Below are 24,801 nucleotides of genomic sequence, written 5' to 3'. Positions count from 1 at the left end.
TTTAAAATATTACAGATGTCCCTTTTTCTCCCCATATATTTATTTTAAAGAACTGCTTTCCTTTTCTCTCCCTCATTGTGAGATTGTTTCTTTTTAGCTTTGAAATCTAGCTCTTATTCTTCAACCTCCTAGCTTTTTTTCATGGCCACTGAGTATGTTTAAATGTTATTTAATCAAGGAAGAGATAAATAATGTCGAGCATAAGAAAAACATTATTGCTTGTAACTCATTGATACCAGACTAAAGCTTTATAAACGGCTGGATAACTAGGAGCTTCATGGTACAGTAGTATGGTCCTCTACTCATTCATTCATTCATTCATTCATTCATTCATTCATATGTTTTTATTGATTTGAGAGAGAAACATTCATTGGTTGTCTCCCACATGCACCCCAGTTGGGAATTGAACTGGGATCTCCTGGATCATAGGTGGATGCTTAACCTCTGAGCCACACCTGCCAGGCGTCTGCTCTTTTAAATACTGTTTGATTTTACTTGGCATCCTTTTTTTAGTGCGATTTCATTGTGTAAAAAAGTTTAAGAAAATATATTGAGACACTGGAGTATTTCCACCCTCTTTTCCCCAACTTCTTGTACTCAGGCATCAGGGTTATGTGAACTATTTTGGCTAGTGAAATGTGAGCAGAAATTATGTGTAAGAATATGTGTAACTGTAGAGGCAGTGAAAAATCCTTTCCTGATCGTTAGGTTTCTTTCCTTGCTTTTTTGACAAGGGAAGCCTCAAGTATTAAATGGTGTACAACTCCATGATGGTGGACCTTCACTTAAATATTTGAGTATGAAAGAAACCTTTGTTGTGTCAACCCTCTGAGATTTGGGGGAGTTTTTGGTTTCCAAGCACACTTTCTCTGTCCTTTGGGCATACAGAATTATCAGTCATAAATCATGGCTATTGATTGTTTAGAAAAGGTTTAAAACACATTTATTGTCTCTTTTGTGCTTTCAATTTTGAGGCACTGAGTAGATTATATTCAGGCTTCTCTGCTTTCCAGAATCTTAGGGGAGGCACAGTTGCTTCAGAATTACTCACTGGCTTCTCTAAAGATGAATAAAGTCATGCTTTGGCTGGTATGTTAAATATGCGCATGCCATATGAAGGACATTTTGCTTTCTTGGCATGCCTTAGAATAGGAATGAATCATAACACTTACCCCCTCTTTGCATACGAGTTTTCTGGTGAGATCCTTTTTATTCCTTAACTTCTAAACTACGTCTCTTGCGAACTAAGTATTGAGATTTTAAAGGAGACACTTATCACATTAAGTTCTTTGGCCATCCTGAGATCTTTTATCTTAGGTCTTCTAGCTCCTCCTTTGGTCTTCAATCTCGCTGTTCTCCCAGTACTGTTGCTGGCACAGGTCTGGGTTTCAGTTTTTTATGGGGGACCCCACCCCCAAATGCAGACATCAGGTTTTCCTTTGCTGCTGTACTTACCTGTTTCCCTTTTAGCTCAGTTTGCTACATACGGTACAAGAGACATTCATCTTTAACATTTTTATTTTTATTTTGAGAGTACGTTTATTAAAGCTGGGGATAGTGAAACAAGGAAGGGCCTAGTATAGAAGAAGCAACAGGAGAGTGCGTAGGTGGGGTGGCTTTGGCTCTCTAGAGATGTTATGGGGGAAAAAGTGTGAGCCAAGGCAGGGCTGCTGTCTGCTTACTGGAAAGTCAGAGAAAAGGGGACCTTGGAGACAGATTCTTCGGGGATAGCCCAGGACGAGCTGCCGCTGCCTATTGCTCCCATGGTTGCAAGTCTCATGGGGGACCCTTAGAGTTTAGGAGAAAGGAAATTCACTCGAAAAGGAGAGCTGAGTGGGCATACCCCAAGGAGAGGACATGCCAAGAACCATTCATCTTTATACAGGGATCCTAGCTCTCGGTGTTGACAGTTTCTTTGATAATCATAAAATAGAAACATTCCTAAAATCTAAACTATTGACACTTCCCTAAGTTCACCTTTCTTTTATCATTAGAGGACAAAATACTTTTTTCCTCAGCATATGAGAAAATGCTTCAATATATTTGTTCTTTTCTGCTTGCTCTGTTCTTTTCTAGTGCAGAATGGCTCTCTGTGATGGTGAATCTTTTCTATTTATTGTATTCTTCACATTTTTAGTTACTTTGTGAAATGCCTATAAGGTAATAGGTGATAAAGGAAAGCTCAATGTGAGGGAAAGATCGTGGCATTTTATCGAAAAATACAGGTCTTAGGCCTAACTCTTTTGAAGAAGTGCTCTCTTTTAATTTATCTTATGGGGTAAAGACTTGTCTATATGTCAGTCTAGATGTATGCATGTAAAATATATTCTCATAGATCCCAAACTAACGATTTCAAAGAACCATGCCTGATAACTAATAATTGGTCTAGAGAGAATTTTTTTTTAAATCCTCACCTGAGGATATTTTTCCGTTGATTTTTAAAGAGAGTAGAAGGGAAGGAGGAGGGAGAGAGAGAAAGAAAGAGAAATAATATGTGAGAGAGACACATCAATTGGTTGCCTCCTGTACAAGCCCGACCGGGGCGGGGATCGAGCCTGTAACTGAGGTATGTGCCCTTGACCCGAATCGAACCTGAGACCCGTTAGTCCATGGGCTGACACACTAACCACTGGATCAAACCAGCTGGGGCTCTTTTTTTTTTTAAAAAAAAAATAGTAGTCATTTTAATGGGTGTAAGGTGGTAGATCATTTTAGTATTTTAGATAAAGAGCTTGTTTTTTTCCTTAACTATTTTCCTCTAAATGAACTGTAGGAGCTCTTTTTTTTTTTTAAGGTCTGTATTCTTTTTTTTTCATCCTCACCTGAGGATATTTTTTCCATTGCTATTTATTTATTTACTTATTATATATTTTTATTTTAGAGAGAGGATGGGGGGGAGAGAGAGAGAGAGACATCTGTGGTGAGAGAGTCATTGATTGGCTGCCTTCTGCACGACCCTGACTGGGGTTCAAGCCTGCAACCCAGGCATGTGCCCTGACTGGGAATCGGACTGGGATCTCCTGGATCCTAGGTCGATGCTCATCCGCTGCGCCACACCTGGCCAGGCTCCATTGCTTTTCAGAGAGAGTGGTAGGAAGGGGTGGGGGGAGAGAGAGAAACATCGATTGGTTGCCTTCCATTTGCACACTGACCAGGGCTGGGGATCAAGCCTGCAACTGAGGTATGTGCTTTGGCTGGAATCGAACCCAGGACCCTTCAGTCCACAGGCCAACGCTCTAACCACTGAGCCAAATTGGCTAGGGCTTTTTAAAAAAAATATGTTTTTATTGATTTTAAAGAGAGAGGAAAGGGAGGAGAGAAACATGGATGAGAGAGAAACGTAAATTAGCTGCCTCTTGCATACCCCCTACTGGGTATTGAGCCTGCAGCCCCAGGCGTGTGTCCTGACCGGGAATCTAACCACTGACCTCTTGGTTCATGGGTAGATGCTCAACCACTGAGCCACACCTGCGGGTGAACTGTAGGAACTCTTGATCAAACCTGGTTATTGTATAAAGTGGCACTTTTCTATCCTTTGTATGGATTGCTTTGATGGGCTTACCTTGCCCCCTTTTTTTTACTAGTCATTTTTTTTTTAAATTTAAAAGTCAAGTTATAACCCTACATTTACTACCTGCCATTTATTGATAATTTATGGCAGATCAATCAGGAGTACAGTATACTAGATTCTCAGGATATCCCCAAATGTCTTAACTCTTGTACTGTATTATGAGATTGTGTAGGTTCTCCTTTAAGTCATTTCATGTACAGGATTCAAGATTAGATCATACAATACTAGGTACTTCATATTTTAAGTCTGTAGATACGGTAGTTTCTTAAAAAAATCATTATTGATTTCCGAGAGAGGAAAGGAGAGGGAGAGAGATAGAAACATCAGTGATGAGAGAGTCATTGATCGGCTGCCTCCTGCACTCCCCCAACCAGGGATCGAGCCTGCAGCTCGGGCATATGCCCTGACCGGGAATCGAACCCTGATCGCCTGGATCCCAGGTCGACGCTCAAGCGCTGAGCCATGTCCGGCCTGGCGATACGGTAGTCTTGTTAGTTGGGAATGAAGTAGGACACCTGTACTAAGTTCTCTTTATATGTTTAATGAACAGAGCTCAGACCTTCATTATGATTCTTTGGGTATCAGAGTTTTTTTTTTTTTAATATAATTTTATTTATTTTTATATCTTTATTGATATCACAGAGAGGAAAGGAGAGGGAGAGAGAGAGAGAGAAACATCAATGATGAGAGAGTCATCATTGATCGGCTGCCTCCTGCACGCCCCTGACTGGGGATCGAGCTTGCAACCTGGGCATGTGTCCTGACTGGGAATCGAACCCCAATCGCCTGGATCCTAGGTGGACGCTCAAACTCTGAGCCTCACCCGGCCGGGCTATCAGAGTTCTTTAGGGACAGATATAATGAAATTTTCTGTTAAATAAAACGGGCTGCAGCAAAAGGGCCTATTGAAATTGCTGAGAAAACATTAGAATCTCTGGTTCTGTCTCGAGGGGATGCTTAAACAGGTTTGTTTACCCAGGACATATTCAGTCAATCCCGCCAGAATTTATTTCTCAGTGTATTTAACATAGTTTGTTTTACTCTCTTCATTTTTTCATCAAGTGTTTTTGTGCCTCTTGTGGCATTTAATGCTGTGCTCTTTTGGAAATATAAAGACACAGTTCATCTTCTTTTAGGAAGGTGGTAATTGATGGGAAGAAAAACACTGATCGTTAATACAGGGAAATACGGACATAGATTTGATATCACAGGAAGGCTTCCTTCACAGAGTGAGGTGTTGGAGTTTGATCCAGAGGGGTGAATAGTTTCCTAGGCAAAGAGAAAAGGTCATTGGCCAACTGATTTGTCAACCTTTACATAAAGCAAACCCAAGATCTATAGAACCTTGAATGACTGAATCTTTTTAGGGCAGTGTGTGATGCTAACGCCTCTTTCTTTCCATGGGGGCAATTACCTTCAGTGATCTTGGACCTCAGACTTTGTTTCTATGAGCACTTTATTTGGAAAGTTAGTTGAATGTGGTTAAGAGCTCAGGCACTTGGTTTGATTGTCTGGGTTTGAGTTCTGGTTTTACCACTTACTAGCTGTGCGACTTCAAGCAAATTACTCTTAGCTTCAGTTTTCTGTCTTTGAAAGTCAGGATTATGTGTTGTAACAACTGCCAGACATTTTTTTCCATGTTGGGAGAAATTATAGTTATGACCCCGGTATGCTTTGGTATGAGGCATGTTAATTCTGTCAGCTGGTACTGAGCCTGCTTATTTTCCCATGGCTGATTCTTAACATTTTACTTTCACCTTGACCCTGGATCTTATTAGGAACTATAGAATTGGGCCTTGTGGTAACTTCTAGTCAGTCTGATAGGTGGACATGTGCCCCTTTTTTATATCTCGTGCTCTGTCTTTTCAAAAGACTATTGAAACTCAGCAAAGACTTGTTTTACTAGCTGGCAGGGACAAACTTGGGAGAATCAAGTTTACTGGGATGTTGATGTAGAGATATTAGTGGCATGGGAGTATCTATTCTTTACTATGACATTGGTCGTAAGCTTTTTAGAGATGATGTTGGGGGGTGTTAATTTTGTAGGCGGGAAAAATATTCTAAACACAAACCACATTTTAATGGATTAAGTTTTTTTTAAAAAATATGTTTTATTGATTTGAGGGAGAGGGAGAGAGAGAGAGAAACATCAGTGATGCCCGGCCGGGCGTGGCTCAGCAGTTAAGCGTCAACCTGGGATCCAGGCAATCAGTGTTTGATTCTCGGTCAGGGCACATGCCCGGGTTGAGGGCTGCAGCCGATCGATGACTCTCTCATCATTGATGTTTTTATCTCTCTCTCTCTCTCCTTCTCATTTCCTCTCTCTGAAATCAATAAAGATATATTTAAAAAAAAAAAGAAACATCAGTGATGAGAGTCATTGATTGGTTGCCTCCTGTACACTCCCCTTTGGGGATCGAGCGTGCAACCTGGGCGTATGCCCTGACCAAGAATCGGATCTCTATATCCTGGATCCTAGGTCGATTCTCAACCCTGAGCAACAGCGGCTGGGCTGGATTAAGCTTTTGTGTCTGTTGTCATTGAAACCGTTTATCTTGCAAGCGATCTTATACCAGCAAACAAAAGGATTCCCATAAAGACTAATTCAAATCTGAGGCAATATGATTAAATCAAAGCGCAACTCTGGAGTTAGATTGCCTGAGTTGTAATCTACTGAATTTGTGACGTTTGAGTCAGAGTAACATCCACATTCATTAGTTTCCTTAAAATGAGGATAATATTAGTATCTGCTTCAAAGGTCTGTGTTGAGAAAATTAAATGTTTTGGGACATGCAAAGCATTTGGAACAATGTCTGGCATGAGGTGTTTTATTTGTGAATGAGTTTATTGAATGAATGTGCTACTACTTCAAAGAACAAAATCAAGAACCAAGGCTAAATTAAAGTCAGGGTAAAAAACATTTGATTCTCTTCTTGGCACTACACTAGCAAATAGAGGCAAGCTGGTTTAATGTAATGAATGTAATGAATGGCTATTATATCACAGCGAAGGAGAAATGTCCTGGAACCAAACAGGCCTATCAGTAACAGTGGTGATTTTCAGCCAGCTACTCATTGGCTCCAAACTATCAGAAGTCCCAGAAATTGTATTTTGTTGCCCAGACTTCATGTACCAAACAGCCTATGCATCCACAAGTAGTGATTTGACCGTGAGTCTCAGTTTTCTGGTTCATAAGTTATGATTATACCTGTGGTAAATGGGTTCGACAGAATTCCCTGTCTCAGAAATGCCTAGATCACATTGATGAAATAGTTGCTGCTAAGATAATTTCATGAAATACTGGTTGTGTTGTGAAATTTATGTGAATATAATTGGTGGTAATCCTTTGCTGATAGAGGTTTTGAGAGTGTGGTCAGTCTAGAATTTTGGATAAATCAGAGCTTTCATATAGTTTTGCGGTATGTTATAGTTCAGATCGTTTCTGTTGCTGGTGCTAAAAGGATAAGGATGACGCCAGTGTTATAATAGCTTCATTATAGTCATGATTGGTACAAAGCACTGATTGTAAAACTTTTAGGGGTAGTAGGAAGGCTCTTTTCTCTGACTCATACTACTGTCCCTTAATCGTCTACCTTCAGCAGTGGAGAAATTCCTGAAGATGAGGGGCTGAGTATTTGAGATTTTAAAAGTAAACTATTCCTATAACTCAGTAATAAAGAGGCAAATAAGTAAATAAATATAAAAATTGGCAAAGCTTATGAATCTTTTCCAAAGAACATACACAAATGACTTAAAATACATGAGTAGATGCGCACCATCTTTAGCCATCAAGGAAATGCAAATAGAAATCATGAGATACCACTTTTCACCCGCTTGGATTACTATTAAAAAAAAAGAAACTTAAGCCCTGGCAGGATAGCTCAGTTGGTTAGAGTGTCACTGTATGCCAAGATTGTGGGTTCTATCCCTCATCAGGGCACTACAAGAATCAACCAGTGAATACTTAAATAAGTGGTACAACAAATTGATGCTTCTCCTTCCCCCTCTCCCTCCCTCCCTTTTTCTCTATTTTTAAAATAAACTTTTGAAAAAGGTTAAAGAAAAAGAAACTTAAAAGTGTTGGTGAGAATATAGAGAAATTAGAATCCTCCTATATTGCTGGTGGGAATATAAAAATGCAGCCCCTGTTAACAGTTTGATAGTTCCTCAAAAAGTTATCATATGACCCTGCAGTTCCACTTGTAGGTGTATATAGTCAGGAGACTGAAAAGCATACTTATATCAATGTTCATAGCATTATTTATAATAGCCAAAAAAGAAAGAAAATTTAGCTCATATGTCTATTAAGTGACGAATGGATAAATAATGTGGTATATCCATATAGTAAGTGCTGACAGTCACAAGAGACAACATACGGTTCAGTTTATATGAAATTTGTAGAATAGGGAAATCCTAGAGACAGAAAGTAGTTGGTGGTGTCCTATGGCTGAGGGAGTTGGGGGTAACTAGGGAGTGACTTAATTGGCCTGAGCTTTTCCGTCTGTCTCTGTCTCCCCCTCCCTCCCTTCGAATGATGAACACCTTTATTACATGAGCTAAGATAGGAAGGAGGGGGATTTATTTGCCTTTCCAGGCCTTAATTTTTCTCAGGAGTCCAGCTTCTTGCCCTCTAGCACATAGCCACCTGTTGAGCCACATTGGCCTGATCTTAGAGTGATGCATGCAAGAAGTTTGGCTTGCTGATGTTGGCATTCTTTTTCCTTTCATATTTCTTCTGAATTTAAAAAAAAAATTTTTTTTAAAATATATCTTTGTTGATTTCAGAGAGAGGAAAGGAGAGGGAGCGAGAGAGAGAGAAACATCGACGACGAGAGAGTCATTAAGCCCGCAACCCGGGCATGTGCCCTCACCGGGAATTGAACTCTGATCGCCTGGATCCTGGGTCGACGTTCAACCGCTGAGCCACGCCCGGCCGGGCCTGAATTTTTTTTGATCATTTTTTTTTTTAAATCCTCATCCAAGGATATTTTTTCCCCATTGATTTCTAGAGAGAGTGAAAGGGTGGATGGGGGGAGAGACACACACACATTGATTGGTTGCCTCCCGGATGTGCCCCAACTGATGACTGGGAACCGAGGTACACGTGTCCTTAACCAGGAATCAAACCCGTAACCTTTTGGTCGGTGGACCGATGGGCTCTTGGATTTTTTGTTTGTTTAAAATCTCTTCCTCCTCTAGGAGTCATCTTGGTGCCCCTTTTTGCTCCTCAGTGGCAATGCATAAGCTGTTACTGAGCATGATACAGTTCTTTACTAGGGTCTTGGTGTGGACCTGTTCGTTGTTGGATGTGTCAGTAATCCTTGTTTTGTGTGTACAGTAAATCCTCGATTTTTTGTTATTTAATTTTTTTTTAAAAATCCTCACCTGAGGATATTTTTTCCATTGCTTTTCAGAATGGAAGGAAGGGGTGGGGAGAGAAACATCAATGTGAGAGAGAGACATCAATTGGTTGCCTCCTGCATGCAGCCTGACCTAAGCCGGATCGAGCCTGCAACCTAGGTATGTGCCCTTGCTGGAATTGAACACGGGACCCTTCAGTCCTCGGTTCGACACTTAACCACTGAGCCAAACAGGCTAGGGCAAACCCTTGATTTCAACACAACCCTTGATTTTGTGGACCTTTATTTAATGGATTTCGGATTTAATAGACAAAATTTCCCGTCTGTATGTCATATGTGAAAGTTAACATCCTGTTAATTTTAAAAGGCTTTTAACCAAGATTTGCTTATAATTAACAGGTTATTTTTTAAAATTATTCACTGTTAGAGTTTTAAACAAATTTTACCAAATAGATGATATGTTAGAAAAAAACTGTAGTTTTGCTGATGTAAATAAGTGTTACATATCTATCTACAACTATAGTCTACATATTTAAATCCAAGAGTCACTGCTTGTAAACTGTTTGAATGATTAGCATGTGAACACACTGCGTCTGTGGTAATGGGCTCTGTTGTTAATTGGTTCTGTTGTCTCATGGTGTGACATTGTGTGTGCCCTTGATGTCAGACATGTGCTAAGCTACACCCCAGCCATGTGCATTTGTTTACTCGAGGTGACTGGTGAATGAATGCGTTTACTAGACCTGTTCCAGTGTAAATTTAAAATTAGTATGTATAAAAAGATTAACCTCACTTCTGTGAAATCAAACTTTTTATACGTAATTTTAACTACACAAATGTCTCTACATAAGTAAAAACAGGTAAATTAATTCGTCAAGTTTTTAACATACGCATTCGGAAAACCTGTTTATTATATAACGGACTTTCGGCTTTAATGACACCCCCTTGCCTGCATTAGTTTATGTCGATGTTTTACTGTAAAATTTCAGAACCCCAGAAGTTCCCCACATCCAGGCTCAAGGCACTGTACTTATTGCCTCCTCGCACGGGGGCCAATATTAGTGTTGGGAGCAGGGCTCCCCAGCTCATATTTTCTCTTCTCGCCCAGTCTTGTGCCAGTTATCTTGAGAGATGCTGATGGATCGACGCTGGCAGGAAAAAGCTGGAGCTTTTCTTTATCAAGTGATGAAAATGTTCTAAAATTGATTGTGGTGATGGGTGCACAGTTCTGTGAATACGTTAAAACCCATTAAGTTGTACACTTTAAATGGGTGAATTGTATGGTATATGAATTACAGAGCAATAAAGCTGTTATTTAATAAAAGTGGATAGCTGCTGCTTCTGTAGTTGTACCACAGTCTTTTGTGCATTGTTTTGTGGCTTTCTAAATGAAGGGGGTTGTGTAACTAACTGAATCTGGGATAGTAGAATATCATTGTTTTAAATATATTTTCCCCCTCACATTTTTAAAAATACTGAGTGTTCATTGTTGAAAGATTTGAAAACAAAAATGTGAAGAGAATCTAAATAATGTGGTGTAGTACCCAGAGACATAACATTAATTTTTGATGGTTTTAGATATTTGTGTATAGTTTTTCCATATATAATGTTGCAAAGCCGTACAATTTTATGTTTTTATTAAAAAAAAAAATCTTTATTGATTTCAGAGAGAGGAAGGGAGAGGGAGAGAGTTGAAACATCAATGATAAGAGAGTTGTCATTGGTCGGCTGCCTCCTGCACACCCCCTGGCTTGGGACGGATCCCGCAATCCGGGCATGTGCCCTGACCAGGAATTGAACTGCGATCTTCTGCATCCTAGGTTGATGCTCAAAGGCTGAGCCACACCTGGCCGAGCAAGCCATAAAATTTTAAAGAATTAGTGTTCTTGCCCATGCCAGTGTGGCTCAGTCAGAGCATTGTCCCATACATCAGAAGGTGGTGGGTTTGATTCCTGTTCAGGGCACATACTCAGGTTGCTGGTTCGATTCCTGTTGAGGGCATATGCAGGAAGCATCTGGTGGATGTTTCTCTCTCACATCAATGTCTCCCTCCCTCCCTCCCTCCTTTTCTCTCATTTAAAAAAAATAGGTAAACAAAATACAATATTTTAAAAAAGAATGTTCTTTTTGGTGTAGCTAGGTTTTTTTCAGTGCTTTGTTGGGAACAATCATTTTTATATGATTTTATTGATTTCACAGAGAGGAAGGGGGGAGAGAGGGAGAGAGAAATGTCAATGATGAGAAAAATTGATTGGCTGCCTCCTTCCGCCCCCTCCTGGGGATTGAGCCTGCAACAGGGGCATGTGCCTTGACCCGAAATTGAGCCGTGATCTCCTAGATCATAGGTGGATGCTCAACCTCTGAGCCACACTGGCTGGACTGTTGGGAACAATTTAGAAAAGTGAATTAATTACTGGTTCACTTTTCTAAAAAAATTTTTCACAGTTGACATTCAATATTACTTTTAGGCGTACAACACAGTGGTTAGACATTTTAATAGCTTACAAAGTGATCCTCCCCTAAGCCTAGTACCACCACCCACCTGGCACCATATATAGTTATTACAATATTATTGACTATTTCCTATGCTGTATTTTACATCCCGGTGACTTTTCTTTTTTGGCTAATCCTCACCCAAGGATATTTTTTCCATTGCTTTCCAGAGAGAGGAAGGGAGGAAGGGAGGGATGGTGGGTGGAGAGGGGGGGGCGGACATCCACGAGAAGACTTACACATCGATCGGTTGCTTCCCACTGGGGCTAGGGGACAAACGTGCAACCCAGGCACATGCCCTGGATTGGGAATGGAACCCGAGACCCTCTGGTGCCCAGGCAGATGCTCTAACCACTGAGCCACACTGGCCAGGGCCCGGTGACTATTTTGTAACTGCCAAATTGTACTTCTTAATCCCTTTCCAGTCCTCAGGCCCCCTCCTATCTGGCAACAATCTTATGAGTTTAACTTTTGAGGCATGTTTGATTTGTTAGTAGTTTGTTTTTTTAAATCCTTACCCAAGGATATTTTTTTCATTGCTTTTCAGAGAGAGTGTCGGGGGCGGGGGGAGAGAGAGAAACATCGATGTTTGAGAGGCTCGTGTGGGAGGCAGCCAGTCCATGTGTGTCTCATCTTTTGGCTATTATGAATAAAGTTACTGTTAACATTTGTTTAAAAGTCTTTGTGGAGATATGTTTTTATTTCTCTTGGTTAATACCTTGGAGTGGAATTGCTATATTCTTATGGTGGTTAACTGTATAAGGAAAAACTACCAAACTTTTCCAAAGACCTTGCCATCTTACTTAATATTTTTCTTAACTGATATTCCTGAAAGGATAATTTTTGAAACATTTTTCTAGGATTACACGTAATTTAACATACCATTAGGCATTGTTTCATAAAGTTACCGTCTGCATCATTCCTTAAGGAATGCTTATGCTTATAGAGTGTTAATGTATGCTAGAGGTGCTTGTTAAAAATGTAGATCCTTTGGTCTTATCACCAAAATTCTGAATCAGTAAAGTTGGAGAGCCACATGGTAATATGGCATCTAGGGTTTTTTGTAAAAGCATAGTTTTCATTAATGTATTTACTCAGTGTTTATTGAGCTGTTTCTGGTTCTTTCTTTGCATTCACTATGCATTCATCGTATTACCTATTTTTCCCTATAGTACTCGGGATCAACCAAGGCTTATCTGGGCCCCTTTCTTAGCTCGCCACCTAGTGGCGATTAATAGGAACCAACAAAAGTTTTGCCCATGAATGAATTCCTGAGGTGGGCAGTGCCCTTAAAGGAGGAAGGATGGGAACATTCAAAGATGTTTGCTATATTGATGAATTCACCTTCCTCCCATGACTGTTATTTGGGAAATATTTGTATTTAGAAATAATTTATTTGTAAGATAATACATTTTTAGAGCCTGTAAATTTTTAATCTTTGTCTTAAACTGCTAGCTCAATTATTTTTACTGGGAAATGAGTTAGGCGTGCATTCTTAGTTACCTTATTTAGTATGAGAGAGATTCCTCCAAGCCATACTATACCTAGGTACTGTTTGATGTTCTGACTCCATACAACAGATTCTCTTGCTCCAGGCTCTTAGTTTAGTTTATTTTATATGCTCTTAGTTTTTTACTTACATTCGTTTTGATGATTGTGAAAGTTTTTGTTAAAATTTTTATGTTTTGTTTTATATTAGCTTGATAGAAAAAAGACCTGTGAAGGGATGTGTTAACAAAACTTTGTAAGGTCTGATTTTACTTTTTTGTTACAGAAATGGTGGAATCAATGAAGAAAGTAGCAGGGATGGATGTGGAGTTGACAGTTGAAGAAAGAAACCTCCTATCTGTTGCATATAAAAATGTGATTGGAGCTAGAAGAGCCTCCTGGAGAATAATCAGCAGCATTGAACAGAAAGAAGAAAACAAGGGAGGAGAAGACAAACTAAAAATGATTCGGGAATATCGGCAAATGGTGAGAATGTTATATCCTAGACATCTTTAAAGAAAGGTGCCTTAGGTTTTGGATATTTTAGATCATAGCCTAGTACACATGTTGTATACATATGTACTATACATTATTTATTTTTAAATATATCTTTATTGATTTCAGAGAGAGGAAGGGAGAGGGATAGAAACATCAATGATGAGAGAGTCATTGATGGGCTGCCTCCTGCACGACCCCTACTGGGGATCGAGCCCGCAACCCAGGCATGTGCCCTGACTGGGAATCAAACCGTGATCTCTTGGATCCTAGGTCAATGCTCAACCACTGAGCCACGCCTGGCTGGGCTGTAGTATACATGTTATATTTTAATGGGCTTGTATCTTTTGCTCACCTGGATTAGGAATTACACACTATACAATATTTCAGGACAGAGGTGAAGAACTCCGTTCATGGGAAGCTGCAGAGGGTGGTGTTCAATTTTGAGCACCACACGAGTAGAGAATTAATTTTCGTTTTTATTCTGGTAACTGCAAGAGACTTTATAGAGTGACTTGAAATTACCACCCAGTGGAATTTAACAAGTATTTGTGTGCCTCTTTCACACCACACAATTAGCTAGTTGTTATGGGTACAAAGATGAGACAGATAGTTACTATCCTTATGAATCCTCAGTATCGTTATTTTTGTTTTTTAATAGGAAAATATCAGAGGGCATTAGACATTATTTCATGAGGTATTGTTTCAGATATTATATATGTGTATATACATTTATGTAATACCATTTTTACTGTGGGTTTTGGCCAAAAAAGTTTGATAGCCATTATTGATGTAGTGGTTGTCAACCGGATGGTGATTTTGTTCCTCAGAGGACATTTGGCAATGTCTAGAGACATTATTGGTTGTCAACTTAGAGAGTGCTACTGGCATGTAGTGGGTAGAGACAGGGATGCTGCTAAACATCCTGCTGTGTGTAGGACCACCTCCTACAACATGGAATTGTTAAGCCCAAAATGTCAGTAGTACTGTTAAGAAACTGATCTAGTGGAAGAGATAGGCATATTACACAGAGTACAGTGGGAGAAATTACAGAAGCAGGCACAAAGTAGTAGAGGAATGAGTTTGTTGAGGGGAGGGGAAACCACATTTATGGACTGTTCCTAGCTCTGCTGGGCACTGTTCTGAGTGGGAAGATATATAATTGTGTAAGATACTGTATTTGTTTAATCTTTAAATGATCCCCTATAAAGGGTAGGTATTATTTCAATTTATAGATGGGAAAATGATCCCCTTATAAAGGGTAAGCATTATTTCAGTTTATGAGGTTCTGAGTATAATACCTCATTAGAAAATTTAATTAATATGAATGTGCAGCACTTAGTAAGTAGTAATCTGTTACTCTTCCATACCTGAGCTATGAGTTCATTTTTTTAAAAGCACTTGCCCTGCCCGGCTGGGTGTGGCTCAGCGGTTGAGCGTTGACCTAGGATCCAGGCGATCGGGGTTCGATTCCGGGTCAGGGCACATGCCCGGGTTGCGGGCTCAATCAATGACTCTCTTATCATTGATGTTTCTATCTCCCTCTCTCCCTCTCCTTTCCTCTCTCTGAAGTCAATAAAGATATATTAGAAAAAATAAATAAATAAAAGCACTTGCCCTGGCTGTATTTCTCAGCTAGTTGGAGGTCACCCTGAACACTGAAACGTGGCAGGTTTGATTTCCAGTCAGCGCACATAACGTTGCAGGTTCGTTCCCTATGCTGGAGAAGATGGATCAGTGTTTCTCTTTCTCTCTCCCTTCCCCTCTCTCTAAAAAAAATCAATCAATCAAAGCACTTGACTAAATAGCACATAGAAAGAAATAAGATAATTTCTATATTGGAGACAACTTTTCTCTGCTTTTTGTTTAATATGGTTTCTTCAAAACCAGAGGTAGAATGTGGGATTAATTTATAATTTCTTGGACTTAAACAGTTTTTGACCTTTTTTTTCAGGTTGAGACTGAACTAAAGTTAATCTGTTGTGACATTCTGGATGTACTGGACAAACACCTCATTCCAGCAGCTAACACTGGCGAGTCCAAGGTTTTCTATTATAAAATGTAGGTTTTATACTAGAAGGGAAAATGTCAGATTAAATGTTGGCTGTCTTAGAATCATTTTTTCTACGTAGGTTTTCAATTTTTACTTAAGAATAGTTGTTCAATGTTGGAAGGATTGATTACAATAGTTGTTACATGGAAGGAGTGATTATCAAAACTTAATTTTTGAATTCTCATTTGCAAATTCACTTTTAATGAAATATTAATATTACAGCATTTAAGATGGACAGACTATTACTGTAAAAATGTACTAGGTTTTGTTTTACCTGTTTACATCTGTATGCCTGTGTGGGGTTTTCCCCCTAGCGAGAGCAATGCATTATGTAGTTCATTCTTAACATCTTTATGTAAGTTTTATTTCATGATGAACAAACTGTTGTACCATTCTTTGGAACCACTTTTGTTATTTAATTCTAGCCTATCCAGTGATAAATTTGTTTATTATTATTATTTTTTTAGGTTTTCAATTAATTTCTCTAGGACTTTGCTTATATTTGACAATATGAAATCTCTAAGGAGGAAAACTAAATAGATGAAGCAGTCATTCCTGAAAAGATTTTTTAAAATTACTGACGTGTACCAGTTAATTGTTTAATATATTTTTCACACAGAAAAATTTTAATAGTTATTTTTATTTAAATAGCATTATTTTTAACTCTGTGTTTTGTTTGCTTTTTGTTTTAGGAAAGGGGACTACCACAGGTATCTGGCTGAATTTGCCACAGGAAATGACAGGAAGGAGGCTGCAGAGAATAGCCTAGTGGCTTATAAAGCTGCTAGTGATATTGCAATGACAGAACTTCCACCAACGCATCCCATCCGCTTAGGTCTTGCTCTCAACTTTTCAGTATTCTACTATGAAATTCTTAATTCCCCTGACCGTGCCTGCAGGTAAGTTATGGAAGAGAGCAAAAGCTCTCTCTATGAAAGTCAAAAAGGTCACAAAGGGGAATAGCTAGTTGGTTTTCTGTCTTGTACCCTTGAACTGCCTTTCTAGGCTTGGACATGTAGTAAAGCATTTTTTTTGCTCTCAATGACAATGCTTTGTATAATACAAAGCCACACATATCTCAGTTCAAGACAAACCTATGTGATTTCACTAGGAGAGCAGTTAGATAATAATAATGTTGATGGGGGAAAATTTTATTGGTAGATTAAAAAGAATCTCGAACTTGTTAGAGAGTGGGAAAAAGGAATGAGAGGAATTATAATAGTATTGTGTTCATTTTTATGTATTAGCTTTCAGTCTTTGTTAGGTATATTTTTAATATAGTTATGCTTATTGTCTATATATACCACTTTGTATTTTCTATTTTAATATAAAGTTTTCCACTTCACTGATGTATGCATGTCAAACTATCTCTCATATTTTTTTATTTAATATATCTTTATTGATTTCAGAGAGAGGAAGGGAGAGGGAGAGAGAAACATCAATGATGAGAGTCATTGATCGGCTGCCTCCTGCACGCCCCCTACTGGGGATTGAGCCTGCAACCCAGGCATGTGCCCTGACCGGGAATTGAACTGTGACCTGGTTCATGGGTCCATGCTCAAGCACCGAGCCATGCTGATGGCCGTTCTAATCATTTTTTAATTTACAGTTTAGTTGGCACCAGTATCTATTCCCAAAATCTTTTCATTACCTGAAACAGACTATAACCACTAACAGATAAATCTCCATAACCCCAACCCCCTATAATCTCTAATTTCTGTCTTTATTAATTTGTCTATTTTAGGTACCTCATATAATTAGAGTAATATTCATTTGACCCTTGAAAAATGTAGAGATTAGGAGCGCTGATTTCCCCCAGTGTAGTTGAAAATTCACATACAGTTTTTGACTCTTCAATAACTACTGAAAGCCTACTTTTGGCTAGATGCCTTACGAAAAAGTCGATTAACATGTATTTTCTATGTTATATTTCTGTATTATATGCTGTTATTACAATAAAGTAAGCTAGAGAAAAGACAATGTTATTGAGGAAATCATAGCAAAGAGAAAATATATTTTTTTCATTCACGATACACCTAACTTTATTAATTCTGATATTTCTGGCATATGCAGTTTGCAAGTTTTTTCATACTGTCTCAAGTCTCAAAAAACATAATCCCAATATATTTATTGAAAAAACATCGTAAGTCGACCTACGAAATTCAAACCCATGTTGTTCAAGGGCCATCTGTTTTTGTCCTTTGTAACTTCAGTATTCTTGAGCATGTAGGAACCAAATATGCCATGAAAGAAGAGCTTTTCCTCAGGTGGATACATTTGAGTGCAAACTAATATTCATCTAAAAACATTCTAACTGCTAGTATGGCTCAGTTGATTGGCCGTCGTCCTGTGCACCAAAAAGTTGCCTGTTTTATTCCTGGTCCGGGCACATGCTTGGGTTTTGGGCCTGATCCCCAGTAGGGGGGCCTGCAGGAAGCAGCTGATGGATATTTTGCTGCCACATCGATGTTTCTCTCTCTCTCTCTCTTCCTCTTTCTCTAGAAATCAATAAATTATTTAAAATGCATTAAACTATTTAAAGAAACACATTCTAAGTGGCTAGTTGTGTTAGTTGGAACAGGTATATCTTAACTGAAGAAGCTGTAGCTGTCTGTTCAGCTGATAGTATTGGTTGAATCTTTCATTGTTACTCTCCAGTCTAGCTGTTCCATGCCTTCGCTCATGCTTTTGCTTTGGTCTGAAGTTTGCCATTTATGCTCTTTTCCTACCCATTAAGATTAGTTCAGATTTGACTTCCCCTATTTGCTCTTCTTCATGGGTGCCTGAAGCACTTTTTCTAGAATAGCACATCCTTCTTTTAGAATATTTATGTGTCCTATTCCTAGATGTTTTAAGTTCATTTCGGACTCAGATTATGCTCTTTACTCTTTTCTATTTTTCCACCAGTGTCCAGCATCATTTGGTGTACATAGTACACAGTACTCAATAAATGTGGATTTTATTTCTTCTAAACTAATAGTAAATGACTTTTATGGTTACATTTTCATGGGTTCTGCATTGCCCCCTCCCCATTTTTGGCTTCCATTAACATTAAATTCTATTAAACTGTGAGATAACTGTCCAAAGATTTCTTTTTGCATTTAAATTTTATTAAATAAGTGAGTTATTGACTGGAACTGGAAACTACCTCTTTTATGCATATATTTTGGTGGTGCTTTAGTTTGGATTTTGGTCTATAAAGTCTATTTACTGATAGGCTTGTTGAAAGCACACTAAGAAGTGATGCTCCAAAAGTTTCACTTAGCTCCAAAAGTTCTACTTAGCTCCAAAGTTGCTAGATTACAAAATTATATATAAAGTTAATTTTCATCAGTTACATGTGCTTTTTCTTTATTTTAATGCCAAAACCCAGGTACTCAGTGTCACTATTCATGTTGTGGGATAACTGAAGAAAAGAGCAATATCTAACTAATATCATTTCTAATTGTTTTTGGACTTCAGTTTATTTTTGTAATACATTTATGTAAATACTTGTAGGTTGGCAAAAGCAGCATTTGATGATGCAATTGCAGAACTGGATACGCTGAGTGAAGAAAGCTATAAGGACTCTACACTTATCATGCAGTTGTTACGTGATAATCTGACACTATGGACTTCAGACATGCAGGGTGATGGTAAGGAAACTCAAGTTAAAATGTGTCTCTGTTGGATTTTTTTTATGCTTAGAAATCCCTGGTACTTCTTTACATCAAGCTATAGTTTCCTCTAAACTGTCCTCCAAACTATCAAAGTTTAATACTACTTTTTCATGAAAAGAGAGCAAAGTACGTTCTTCTGTTCTGGGCTGTAAGATAAAGGGGATCTTTTATTAATATTTAAATATTTAAAAGTTTTACCTCTAATTGTTAAATCTAGTTTACCTCTTCTCTCATGTTTTGTTTTGGATGTTGGAGGAGGAAGAACAACATTCGATGTTACTCAGATTCAATTTTAGGGGACTGAGGTTAATTGTATTTGAATGTCGTGATCACTGCTTTGGCTGAGTCGTGTCCTCAGGTTAAACTAGATGGTGTCGGATATTTATGAAGCATCTTCTCTGGAAATCTTTTATCTAAAAAAGGAAGTTTTTCCTCTGGATTCATGTACAGAAAATGGAATGTCCTGCCCTGCCCTTAGGTCCTATTTAATAAGAGACCTGATGTAGTCTGTTTGTATTTTTTTAGACATTTCAGTAGTAAACGATTACTTGAGTAGTTTATAGAACTTACTCTTATGATGGAGTTGGAGGATTTACTGTTTATTTTAAATGTAGTAAAAGCCCAAATTTGTCACTTAAAAATTTCTTTATTTTAAAGGAGATTGTATTCTGCTTATTTCCAAAGAATCATTTTTATACACAATAGATCATTGAAGAGGGGAGGGCAGACTCATGTGATGTGACCACAGATAGTTTTATAGTTGGTGGTAATGTAGGGAGCGGAAACAAAAGGTTTGCTGTCGGTTTTAGCTGCAGAACCTTTAAGGGCGGTGTTCCTCAAATTGAAGCATATGCATTGCTCGAGGCTAGCCATAGTCTCTTGGTCAAACACAACATGCTCTACTGTCTTTAGAAGCATTATACTTTTTAAAGGTGCATATGAAAATGGGTATCAAGACATGTAAATTGCCACTTTCCTTATTCTAGTCTAGAAGGATAGAGTTAGGCTTTAGACTTACCTTAGGTTACGGTGCTAAAGTGAGAATTGGGTGACAGCTTCTAGAGCTCACTAGCTCTGTGAAGTATTTAGATATTTGACAAGGATTGGCTTGAGATAGCTAGCACATGTTACCTACTTGTATACTTTTCCAACAAAGCCAGATGGATCTACTGATTACTTTTCAACACAGCACTTCAGGCAACCACTACCATGAATCTCTGGTATTCAAGACAAATTTACCATCTTTGAACTAATGACTTAAGGTTCCTTCCAGCTGTAAAATTTTGTTGTATTCTAACAATAACTACTAAGAAATGGCCAAATAGCTGTGGACTCCTCATAGTCACCTTCAGCTCAGAGAAGACTAATATATCTGCCTGTTTGAGGGGATAAAAGAAAAGCATGTGGAGAGTTTGGTAAGCAGTATTGACCTAATAATAATAAACTATACACCTCTCACCTGGGGACATTATTTGAGGGTAAAAATAACAAGGGTGACCTGGGTTGAAATGCTATTGTTTTGGACATTTGATGCCAGCTCTTACAACTAAGATGTTAAATTACAGTGTTAAATAGAAATAAATCTTATATTTTCTAGTGCTCCTCTTGATCATTATCACTGATAACCAAGAATTGATTAATTGAAGTAGACTGTATGTCACTGTTTTTATACAGAATCAAAGATACTATTTTTTTTGGTTATTGGGTTTCATTTTATGAAATGGATCATTTTAAAATAGGATGCTTTCTTTAAACTACTTATGCTTTTATAGTTGGGAAGGTTTTATTACATTAGCATAGATTAATTCTGTAAGTTCTTTTAAATTTAGTGACATCTAGTTGTTTCAGTTCCTTTTTACTTTGTAAGTGGAATGGTTGGTTAAATTTGTTTGAAACAGACCAATTTTCATTTAAGAGCTTTATTATAAAATATTTGGAATTATCAAACATGATAGAATTCCAACATGATAGTTTAACATGAAAATCCAAGTAGTATCTTGACCTTTTAGTAAAATTAACAGATTACCTGAATTTATAAATTGTTGTGGGTACTAAGAAATTATTTGCCAGTTTTGCTAAAAGGTATAGTATTACATATGGTTTATTAAATTGGTTTTGTGACTTAGAATCAATGCTGAATATAGAAGAATTGTGGTCATGGAATGGGCAGTTTTCCAGAATGTTACTTGAATTTAGTTTAAGTATTATATAGATTGTTTTCTCCTTTTTTACTTTACTAACTAGGGAAAATGGTGTCAAAACATTTAAATTGAGGGTTTCTAAAGGAAAAAATTTATGTGGTTCAAAAGTTTTTTTACTTTTATTCACCTTTATGTTTTTTTGACTGCAGAATGTTTTGTCTGTCTTAGTGTGTTGGAACATAATTCTTTAAAAGGATCACAACTTTTTCTCGAAGCTATTTCAGTCCTTTTTTTCTTAACCTGTGATCAGAGGACTGTTTCATATGTAAATCCACAGAGAGGATATGTGTGTTTTCTCTGCCTCCCATCCTCCCCCCCCCCAAATCTAGAAAGAGTGGGCAAAGAAATACATATCCAAGGAAAACTTTTCTTCTCTGTATCCTTTAAAAGGATATTGGTTCATCCTCTTAAAGGTAAAAGGAACAGTATTTCTTAGAGTGAAGTTTATATAAAGTAAAAAGACCCAAAATCCGACTCCTCTCAATCATTGATGTTTTCCTTTGTCCTGCTTTCTTGGTTTATTTTTCTTGTGATGTTGCTTTCATGTGATTGTTCTCCCTCCCTTTCTCCTTGCAATATAGATTCCTAAAGGAAAATCCAACTCTTCCTTTCCTAAAAACTACTTTGTAAGTCATTATCATGGCACAGTGAATTCTGCTTTTAGTCTTGGTTCTTCACTAATCGCGCTTGCACATGATCATCCTGTTGCTTACAAAACTGCCTGTCCTGCGTTCCAGGATGCAAAACCTTCCAAGACATTTATGATCTGCTACCCGTCACCTTTGTTTGGGTGTGATTCATCTGACAATATTTTTATGCCAAAGTTACTTGGAACTTTTGGCAAATCTAATGTTTGCTTATGAGTGATTTAGAGTGTGCTCTATTGTATGTTAGCCATATTTTGGTGCAGTATATTGCTGTTAAAAATGAGTGAATGCTCCTATCATTTCCTAAGTTTGAATACATTGTTCTTGGGGGAAGAATAGTTGGGTAGTCATCATATCTTTCCTCAGCAAATGGGTATTTTTGTCTTTGCATGTCTTTTTCTATATATGAGTCAAAAATTTCTGTATGTACCACAGGTACTTGTTAGAGTCACATATCAATATTAAACATTTCTATTACAAAGGAGATTTTCAAACTAATTTACCCAGGACAAACTAATTTTTACCTTAACCCTTGTTGCCCTGACAGCATTTATCGTTTAGCATATCAATGTCTTGAAGACTGTTTAAAAGCATCCCTCAGGATAAATGCTTTATGTCTGTAGGCAACCAGTCTTAGTGTCATTGTCCGTCCTAAAGTAATTTAACAAGCAATATAAATGGATGGATGGTCTAAACTGTCATATTATGATTGTTGGGTTAATTGATTTTTCAATTATTTTGATTCACACTAGTAATATGTAAGACTTATAAGTGATTTGTTACAGCACAAAAGAATGTAACTTTGACCTGTTTTATTTTTTAGTGAAATCCTGCATGCTTCTTTATTATGCCTGACTTATTTAATGCTTATTAATAGGTAGATGAATAGGCTGGCTTTCTATTGCATGTCAAAGTGCAGTTGAAACTTTCCAGGCTAATTGTCATGTTCAGAGGGAAAGAAAAATGGCATGAGAGAACTGGCCCAAATGCCCTTCTTCAATAGCCTCAGTGGTCTGGTTTACTTTGAGCTTGCTGGTTTACTCTGGAGTGAGAACTCTGGTTATGGTTTGGTGTGATTGGCCAAGATACAGAATAGAGAATATTTACAAAAACAGAACCCTCTAAAACTATAGAAGGCCTTTGGAGCATTTTACTGCTCAGTTCTCTTTATTGAAATATTTCTGACACGAAGCTTGTGGGTAAATTAGATTTTGCAAAAAATTGTAAAATACTCCTGATCTTTGATGAGGTGAGGTTATTGAGAAAGGGTATTTTGACATGATATACATGAAAGCTTGAAAATCATTTTAATAAAACGGTTACCATGGCTGTCTATAAGAGCTTATTTAGCATAAAAACATTGTTTGTTTTTTACTGTGTCAGGTTTTTTTTCCATCCTGTTGACCATTTAAGACTTTGATCCAGCAGCACCTCTTGGCTTAGGCATCTCGGGTGTCAGGGATGGTAGAAGTTCTTTGCTTGTCTGTGTTTAATATCAACTGTAGCAAATATAAGGAATCTTTATGTTTGGAATGATACCTTTGTGACCATGACAGCTTAATTTAGTCAGTATGAAATAATTAACTGTCATTCCTCTTTGCAGGTGAGGAGCAGAATAAAGAAGCGCTGCAGGATGTGGAAGACGAAAATCAGTGAGACATAAAAGCCAACAAGAGAACCCATCTCTGACCACCCTACTCCTCCCCATCCCACCCCTCTTGGAGATTCCCCCATTGTCACTGAGAACCACCAAATCTGACTTTTACATTTGGTCTCAGAATTTAGGTTCCTGCCCTGTTGGTTTTTTTTTAAAACAGTTTTCAAAAGTTCTTAAAGGCAAGAGTGAATTTCTGTGGATTTTACTGGTCCCAGCTTTTAGGTTCTTTAAGACACTAACAGGACTGCATAGAGGCTTTTTCAGCATTACTGTATTGTCTCCTGCCAGATGTGGCAAGGTTACCATTAGAAATGGAAATTACATTTGAAAGCCATTAGACTTCTAGGTGAAGTAAGCATCTAAGTGAGAGGTTAATCACACTATAGCGGCATATGTGATATCATTTTTCCTTTTTCTAATTGTTTAAATTTTATACCAATGTTTAAAATTAATTGGGTGTTAGCTTGAAGTGGTTAAAGGTTTTTTGGGGAGCTTGTTGTAATGGTTTTGCTGTAAAAAGTGTTTCAAACTCTGCTGAAATGTTGCTGAAAAGCATGGTGCTGGTAACAGTTCAACAATCCGTGGCTGCTCATTCTTGCCTACTTTTACTCTCCCTCTGAAGCAGGTTAGCATTGAAGGTGGTATGGGAAAGCCTGCATGCGTGTTCAATTCTTTGTTTCTTCTCCTTCCCTCTCCCCAGCCCCCCCCCCCTTCGCTCGCTCAACCTCTTTTGTTCAGTATGTGTAACTTGAAGCTAATTTGTACTACTGGATATCTGACTGGAGCCACAGATACAGAATCTGTATTGTTCTTACTGAAACACAGCATGGAATTAACATTAAACTTAAATAAAACAGACCTAAATTAAAAATGCCAAATATTACTGCGCCTCCATCTTTTATCTTTCTAAAATAAAATCTCTAGTCTAAACACATTGATGGTATTATTTGCCTGAATGTGAAAAGGTCTCTTTTTCTTTCATTAATCACTTGTCTGTTTCCCAAAGATGTATATTTTTGGAAAAAAATGACCTGTAACCTGTCTGTGAAGAACACTAAGTAGTACAAGTCAATTCATTACCTATCCTGTTTTCTAAACTAGGTAGCAACACAGTATTTATTTCAGTCATTAAAGTACAAATGTGTATTTAATACACGGTGTAATTATGGGTTATTTT

General features: G+C 37.9%; 1 protein-coding gene across 1 annotated transcript in view; it reads left to right on the top strand.

The window, feature by feature from the left end:
• Nucleotides 1-24,507, top strand: part of YWHAE (tyrosine 3-monooxygenase/tryptophan 5-monooxygenase activation protein epsilon) — a 36,898-nt gene extending 12,391 nt beyond the window's left edge. Inside the window, exons 2-6 of the mRNA XM_081162474.1 lie at nucleotides 13,199-13,398; nucleotides 15,362-15,468; nucleotides 16,153-16,359; nucleotides 18,959-19,095; nucleotides 23,571-24,507. Of these exons, the coding sequence (XP_081018600.1) occupies nucleotides 13,199-13,398; nucleotides 15,362-15,468; nucleotides 16,153-16,359; nucleotides 18,959-19,095; nucleotides 23,571-23,623 (704 nt within the window). The 3' untranslated portion in view covers nucleotides 23,624-24,507. The remainder of the gene's footprint in view (nucleotides 1-13,198; nucleotides 13,399-15,361; nucleotides 15,469-16,152; nucleotides 16,360-18,958; nucleotides 19,096-23,570) is intronic.
• The last annotated feature ends 294 nt before the right edge of the window (nucleotides 24,508-24,801 follow it).

This window comes from Miniopterus schreibersii (genome assembly GCF_964146895.1).
Source record: "Miniopterus schreibersii genome assembly, chromosome: 16".
Taxonomy (NCBI): Eukaryota; Metazoa; Chordata; class Mammalia; order Chiroptera; family Miniopteridae; genus Miniopterus; species Miniopterus schreibersii.
Note: the sequence above shows the minus strand (reverse complement) of the source record. Positions and strands in the feature narration are given on the sequence as shown.